Source organism: Leiobunum rupestre, chromosome 4 (assembly GCF_980474605.1).
Source record: "Leiobunum rupestre chromosome 4, qqLeiRupe1.1.hap1, whole genome shotgun sequence".
NCBI lineage: Eukaryota > Metazoa > Arthropoda > Arachnida > Opiliones > Sclerosomatidae > Leiobunum > Leiobunum rupestre.
In genome coordinates, this window is record NC_143387.1 from 22562548 (window position 1) to 22571124 (window position 8577).

An 8577-nucleotide genomic window follows, 5' to 3' on the forward strand; every position below is an offset into this window, starting at 1 on the left:
TGTAGCAGACGCTGGCTCATAGGCGCTACGTCGGATAAGCTGGAACAGTTACGCCCCCTAGACTCGTTTCGGTCGCGAATAATAGCTTTTAATTAGTTACTATATACAGGGTGTTACGGATAAGAGAAACGAAACTTTCTATATGCATTATATGGGTCTCTATGAGTTAAAAATGTCCAATAAACAGGGGTCCTAAAGTGCTTCGTTTCAGAGACCCATAGAATGCAAATAGAAAGTTTCAGTACTCTTATCCGTAACACCCTGTATACCAAGAGACATATCAAATCTGGAGCCGGTTTTATCAAATGGAAGCCAGAGCCGAAATATCAAGATCGGGCTCTGCAGCTGGAGCCTTGCCGGGCACTACAATGTTTTTGGTGGCTAGATAGAATTACGTCGCAAATATACACCTCGCTTATATGTTAGATAAAGGTTCTGGCATTTGTAATGTTAAATATAAGATTAGATAAATTCTAATAATACTATACGTTTAAATCCAGTTATTGATATGATTTCAATTCATGTTTAAAACATTTTATTTAAAAACTAAATTCCATTTTTATTGAACAATTTGTATATTTAATAAAATGTATATTTTTTATTTCGAAATAAAATGTAAAATTAGGGTGTAAAATTAGGCAAAAATGTTATTGTATATTAAATCAATGAAATGATCAATCATGATTGAGAACTGGCGATATTAGTAAAATCACATTTTTGATAAAATAATAGAAATTAGAATACATTAAAAATGGGAATACTTGAAAATGTTTAAAAAATATATTTAAACAAAAAGGACTTAAATATTGCTCTACAATCTGAATATTTTCCAAATTATCTTCACAAATCTACTGTCCAAAGGCAAACGAACATTTTGGCCAATAGTTCATTTTGTCTTTGTACAGCAGCATTAGTTTATAGTCTTATGTATGTCTAAAGTGGGAGGTTCTACTACATTTACGTAATCAGTAACCTAAGAAATCTGTGATAATACCAAATAATCGTATAAATTACAGAATTACATTATAGAAGTATTAAAATTTATGACTAAAAATTGGAATGAAAACAGCAAAATTAGAAGCTGAAAAAGTAATATTTCTTCAAGTCCAATACTTTATATCCTGAGACTTTTTTAAGTTATTTGATAATGTACGCTTTGAGCTGAAAATCTACCAAAAATATTGGCACATCCTTAATCTTTAAAAATATATATATTTATATTTACACAATTTCCTTTCAGTTAATAATCTCATATCTCAATTGTTAGCTACGCTTCATTGGCAATTTGAAACTTATAAGGATTTAATATGAGACATGAACAATGAATTCGGGATCTTGTCATTTTACCCGAAACAACTTGTGACCGAAACCAATAATTAACAAGTCGATAATGTTTAGCTTCAATACATTTGGGCCCGCCTCCCAGAAACATACTCCCACAGTTATCTTCCCACACATCACCTAAAACTAAACAATTTAATGAATGATACGAATGTTCCTCCCAGCCCCAACAACGTAAAATTGGGTTCATGGAAATATTTGCCAGTAGTCCAACAGCAGGGTTTCCCTAAAATAAAGAAAAATAAAATAGGGTACTTGAATATAATATCGGTGTTTGCAACTGATTACCATATCGGAAGGATTATCTTCAGAGCTCTCAGGAATCACAGTTGCTTCTACAGTCTCTGGAGAATCAACTGAACCTTTAAGGGAAATTTTGACTCTACCACCACCATGATTTGCATTTTTAGGGCAAGAAAATTTCAATGTTCGAAGTGACAAGAATCCTGTTGTTAAAAACATTCCTTTCTGACTAATCTGTAAATACAACTTTTGTTACAATTAAATGGTCTTAAAATGAGTGACACTAAAATATTTGGTCTAGAAGGCTTATTTATCGAATCAAGTAACATATATTACTTGATTTAATTGCTCTGTGATTAAGGTTTTGAAAATATCAAATCAGGACAATTCTAATTTAGACCCTAACATTTCACCCACATAATGAATTTTTCTCAATACCAAAAATGTGTTAATTTATACCGAGAAAGAATATCTTAGAACCATCTGCAGGCACCATGTTATGCTTTCCCCCTGATATAAGAAAAGGGAAGAAATCCATCACCAGAGTGAGTTTCCATCATGTATTAGGGAACTAATAAGATACCTAGCTGATTTGATTTGTATAGGGTAAAGGATCACACTGTTAGCCCATGTGGTGAATAGAGAGCCAAAATAAACATAGTCAGTCTCCATAAGTATAAAAGAAAACATAGTTTCTAATTAGGACACTAAAAATTTCGAACTTGCCCTATCTCCTGTAAAGACAGACTTCAATGAATCAATAAAAATTGGTCCCCGAGGGTGAAACCATCCATAATAAACTATCATGCTCAAAATACCTGAAATAAAACAATCAATATAAATTTTTACACATTTAAAGTATGGCTAATGATAAGAAAAACTTTACGAACCTACTGTGAAACATAAAATGACCATCAGGAATGAAAATATGGTAAAAGAAGGTGATGGTTGGACAATACAATAGAAACTATGTACAAAACAGAAAAATTAAGTATTCAGGAATTGGGTTCTATACATATGTTATATGATTTAGAAACTCACATAACGGTAAAACATACGTCTTCTAAAAATACAATGGTGTAAAAAATTGTAACTCTGAACCTTGATTGGCCTTCTTTAAGGTTGAAAAAGCAAAAACAAAAGATGACTCCTACAACAAAATTATATATTTTCTCTTCCCACCAAGTTTCGCTGAAGTCAGTTTTTTGGAAAAGGACCGTAATAGTCGCTCCCAGCCAATGTAAAACTGTATAAAAAAACTTGATGTGCTTTTTGACAAATAATTGCTAACGGTGCTTTCACACTTTCCATTTTCATATCATAAAACTAAACTTTCAACTTTTACCATTGAACTAATTAAATGAAATATTTAGAAATTAAATTTTGAACAACCATAATTACTTGGCAGGTCACCCAAAGGTGAACCGATTTTTTATACGTAAAATTACTAAAATTAAATAAAAAAATTCAGAAAGAAATAATGTACAGATATAAAATCTTTTATCTGTCTTTTTTTGAACAAAGACATTTGCTACTGAACGATAATTACATACGACTAATAACATAGCAAAATTACCAATAGTAGATCTATATCTTCTTTAAAAAACATTTTAAGGGAAACATAAGTGGCTTTTCACATGGTCGTGGGAAAACGTTGAAGGTCAGAATACTTTGTGCAAAAATAAGGTACTCCAACAATTCATAGATGGCAACAAGTTTCCAATAACTGACCGTAAAAATAGAACATTTTGTTTCATTTTTTGAATTGCTCCCACCTTCACGGAAGGGGCGAAGCTAGTTCGCTAAGGGAAACTAATTCCCTTCAAAAATATTTATCCACTCATCAGTTTTCGCATTAACCCTGGGCTCAGTCATTTGGTTTCCCCTTTAAATATTTTGAGAACATATTAATACTTTTTTGTGGTAAAGATTTAGCATGTTAAAGATTTCTAAATAAAAACTTTTCAGTGTGAAAGCTCCCTTATAAAAAATAAATGTTCTTACAAAAAACCAAAATAAACCATGATTGAATTGCTGTGGCACATAAAACCATAGCAAATATTCTGGAAGTAATAGTGCCGGCTCTCCAAAATATTTGTAGAAATACACCTAGAATGGTTTATTAAATTAATTTAAAATACAGAAAAATTACCAATAATACCCTAAACAAACAAAAGAACCAGAAGTTCTAAGCTCATATGTATGAGTGTTTAATGTTACATCTAAAGGGGATGATAGGGTTACTATTAAATTCCAATTTCATTTAAAGGAGAACTGTCACCACCCTAAAATTTGTTAAGAACCATTTAAATGGATAAAGGACGTCCGAAAATGGTTATACAAAAAATTTCATGTTAATATTTCAAGTATTTGATTTATTATTAACAACCAAATTTCGTGTTTTATCCCCCCCGACTCGAGAATCTCAGAACCACTTGGTTGAACGAAAGAGTTTTTCGGTCAGAGCTGATGTCTGCTACGACATTCTCCTTGGCTTTTTAACCTAGTTATATTGGTAGATTGTAGTTAATCGTGTTTTTAATATGCCTTACACGCCGCCCTTTCTCAAATTTTTGCCGCTTCATTTTTTTGGCACTGCACGTAGGTTCAACTGCGATTTCTGAAATTTTTTAAGCCGTTTATTTGATGTAGGTTGCGGAAAACGTAGCGTAACTTTTTAAATACTTTTCCAATAACTATAAGATTTCAGGGACATAATATTTTCTATCTTTATGTAAAAAAACCTTGTAAATTTTGGTTTTGGTGACAGTTTTCCTTTAATTCCTACTATTCTAGCCAATTATTTATTCATTTATTTCCAATAGACAACACAGTGGGCTTACTGATAAGGGACATAATTTAATTCTTATTCATTTTCAATCACTAACATGGGGTGTTCATCAATAATGGGGCTATAACATAAAATTCTAAATAAATAAAAAAAAAATAGGTTTGCAATTGTATTCCTATTTTTTTCCATAAGGTACCTACGGAAATGTTTAGAGCATTGCTATGCTTTTTTGTTGTTGAGTATGAATTTTCTGCCCAGAAAAATAGTAAAATATGAATAGCCAGATGGGAGAAGTTACTTGATTTTCACAAAGATTTTTTAAGCTGAGGTTTTGCTAATTAAATTTTACTCTATAAAGGTCTTATCAAGTCATTACTGAACATGGAATATTTACCTATCCAGGATAGTCTCTCTTTATGAGGTGTTGCATTACGCAATGCCTTATTATACGCAGAAATTCCTCCAGATAGAGATATTAAGGAAACTCCAACAGATATCCCTTAATTGGAAAATAAATTTATGACACTTCTGAAGTTGCATTTTAACTGTTAGTTTCTTTCACCAGTCCATGGATTCCAGTCTTGTATGCTAAACATAATATACATTTGAAGCACTATTTGGGGAGCAGATTCTAAAAAACCTTAGGAGATAAAAAGTGTCATTCATAGAGTGGTTGAAAATCAATTTTACACACTCACTTTCAAACAACCTTAACATACAAATGTCACTTTGTCTTTCATAAAATCTTTGAACAATATAGGGATCCGTATTCTTTCTCAGTGAGAATCCCATTTTAAGCAATGATAAATATCTGTAATTACAATTTAGTTACAAAAATTTATCTCATGTAATTGAATCAAAAATGCAATAATAATGGTTGCAATCTAGAGCTAGGATGAATCAAGTTTCCTTAAAATAAAATCTTTTCACGGTATACAAAATGTTTCAAAACCCCTCCTGGTAATTTATATATTTTTACTTTTAAAGGGATTTAATTTGATAGCTGGCATTGAAAACCATGAAATGGTGGGTTTTTAAAGAAATTACTGTTAACAACACTTCACTTTAATTTATGCACAACTAATTGGTAAAGTCGCATAACATTTACAAACAAAAGAGGCTAAATTCTGTTTGGAAATTACATTCCAAATCGCCCTGTTCCAAGCTATATTAATGGATTTACGATTGGATTAAATTTACCTTTGGATGATTCCAAATTGTAAAATATTGATGACTATTAATTTAAATGATAAATTTCCATCCATTTGATACCAGGACAAACTGAAAAAGTTTATGACGATGCTTGAAATAAAAAGTATTGTAAATGTAATGCCAGCATATTCATAGTCTTCATTGTAAATATAAAGTACAACAATGATGACATCTGAAAATTTAAGTTAAGTTAAATGTTTTTCTCACAAATTCTTATTTTTCATTAATAGTGATTACCTGTAGTTATATCTGCCAGAAATGTACAGAGAGAAAATACGGCAAAGAAAGCGTCAAAAACAGTAAAAAACGGTCCGTTACTTGGTTTTTCAACAGATTTTTCTGTCACACAAATTTGTAATTCGTCATTTGACATAATTTATAAACGATTTTAGCAAATTGACAGAAATATAAATTCAACTTAAGGTTCCGCACCCGCGAAAACAAGAGCCATTTTTAAATTTTGCACTTCATTTTTTATAAATATAACTAGTGGTGTCGAGCAGAGGCCTTAGACACCAAATTTTGCACTTAAATCATTCTGAAGAGTTGATTTTCAACCAAAAAGATGCAGCAGGCTGCGGCTGCGGTAGCGTACGAACCGTAGTCGATTTTACCACTACCAACTAAATTAATCAAGGCACGTGCACGGCTCTTTTCTTTACCAATTGCCGAAAAAAGGATTACGCTGGACCCCAACAAAGATAATCTAGACTACGTACCCTAGATTGGAAATGCAGCGAGATTCCTACGGGCTCCCGTCTAACCATACGATTCCCTAGTTGCGGGGGGCAATGTAATACCGTGGGGCTAAAAAGTCTGAAAAATTCAGTTCGGTTCAGTTTTAAATCTCGTATCCGAGGTCGGTGCTGGCTGCTGGCAGTCTAAACAAAAAAAATCGGGACTGGAGGATGAGGCCCGAGGTTTCGACCAAGTTTGATTTGAAGCGTAAATTTTCTTTATTTTACTGATTGGAATTTTATTTTACCAAGGTGTAAACCAAATATGGGAAAATCTTGCCGCTTCAAGAGTTGTAAGAACTATCACAAATCATCTTTAATCATAAGTTGGGTTAAATTGAAATTGTAGCGAAGTTTATTAATAACGCTGGTGCCTTCAATTGTAAATATGGACAAGTAGGCCTAATGGAATGCTTCATTTGTCATCATTTTTAATTGGATTTGCCTTAATTAGAGATCGGCGTTTGAATTATAAATTATCTAATTATTTATTTTTATTCAAAACCGTAAATTATCCAAAAAAAATACGACAAAAACGATTATTTTTGCATGTTAAATCGTTGTTTATTCCTATAAAATGTTCATAAAAAACAGTTAACCAAACTTTTTATGGGGCTTGACTAATCGACACACCAACACACCGTACACACCCGTCACACTTTTTTTCCCCTCAACTCTCAGACTAAAAAACACACTTCACACACTGTACACACCCGACACACCGGTTTTCTCTCTCGTTCGTAATGACTAATTTCCCAACACAGACAATTGTTCACAATGTCTCAGCAACATACTCACATTCCTTCGTTGAATTGGAAAAAGGTGTGTACGGTGTGTATCGGAAAATAATACACACTTTTTCTAATTGACTAAACGACACACCGTACACACCCGACACACTTTTTTGTTTCTGCCTTCGGTAGAGATCGGCGAATTGGAAAAAGGTGTGTACACACCTTTCTCCAATAGCCTAAAGCTGTGTAACGTACACTCATAAGTAATTATATCCATAAGTATGACACTGAATGAAGCTGTGAAACGTACAATCATAAGTAAGAATATCCATAAGTATGATACTAAGTGAAGCTGGGTAATGTACAATCATAAGTTAAAATATCCTTAAGTACGACACTATACGAAGTTGAGAATGGTGTGTTGAACGTACAATCATTAGTAAAAATGTCAATAAGAATGATACTAAGTGAAGCTGTGTAGCGTACAATCATAAGTTATAATATCCATAAGTATGACACCGAATGAAATTTATGACACTTAATAAAAAATTGGATATTAATAAAATTTAAAAAATCGACTACTGAACCAAACTTTTATTTATTTCTCTGAACTCATAATCAAGAATCTGTTTATTTTAACAAGTTTTTCCGCTTTTTCGAAAAAAATTCCATATGATGCGTGACTCCCTCTGCCCTTGCACTAATTTCACTTCCCCAATGATTACACTTAGCTCTACACGTCCCACCTTCACAGACAATTTTATCAAACTTCCATCCAAACGGGATCCGACTTTCTCCCACCGATAATATTCGATGATTTAGGAATTATGATGTCACAGGCATACTAAAAAATAAAAATTGAAAACAAATCTCTGAAAGATAAGATGTTAGCTAAATATCAACTAAAAGCATATGTAACATAATAACTCAGTCTATTAAAAGAGCGCGAAAATCCCCGAATCGTTATATCTCAGACGCGCTAGAGATAGGAACTATTAGCAGACGATGATTCACTGGTTTTACGTGCTTAAAAAGGCTAGAAATAAGTAAAAAAACGCGTATATTATTATATTTTTGATAAATCCAGTTTAAACCAGTAAAATCCGCAAAAAACATACCAGAGGATTTTCTAGAAAAATCTGGATTTTTACCAACCCATACACATTTTTTTGCTTCCGTCTTCGGTAGAGATCGGCGAATTGGAAAAAGGTGTGTACGGTGTGTATCGGAAATTACACACCTCTTCTAATTGACTAAACGACACACCGACACACCGTACACACCCGACACACTTTTTTGTTCTCGTCTTTGGTAGAGATCGGCGAATTGGGAAAAGGTGTGTACACACCTTTTTCCAATAGCCTAAAGCTGTGTTACGTACAATCATAAGTAATTATCTCCATAAGTATGACACTGAATGAAGCTGTGGAACGTACAATCATAAGTAATTATATCCATAAGTATGACACTGAATGAAGCTGTGAAACGTAAGTAAAAATATATTTAAGTATGACACTAT

The 8577-nt window shown here is 32.7% G+C and overlaps 1 protein-coding gene across 2 annotated transcripts; it reads right to left on the reverse strand.

Moving 5' to 3' along the window:
• Positions 1-634: 634 nt before the first annotated feature.
• Positions 635-6219, reverse strand: LOC149947173 (XK-related protein 6-like). 2 transcript variants are annotated; one of them, XM_090171478.1, is made up of 11 exons: positions 5825-6219; positions 5576-5759; positions 5095-5186; positions 4938-5015; positions 4770-4874; positions 3589-3693; positions 2626-2830; positions 2475-2551; positions 2311-2402; positions 1630-1818; positions 635-1567 (listed from the first exon to the last, which is right to left on the reverse strand). In XM_090171478.1, the coding sequence occupies exons 1-11, from the start codon at positions 5958-5960 to the stop codon at positions 1268-1270; spliced, it is 1563 nt and encodes a 520-aa protein (XP_090027604.1). In that variant the 5' UTR covers positions 5961-6219; the 3' UTR covers positions 635-1267. The 2 variants fall into 2 exon arrangements, with proteins under 2 accessions (XP_090027604.1, XP_090027602.1); XM_090171476.1 differs by having other exon boundaries at positions 5074-5186.
• Between the last annotated feature and the right edge of the window lie 2358 nt (positions 6220-8577).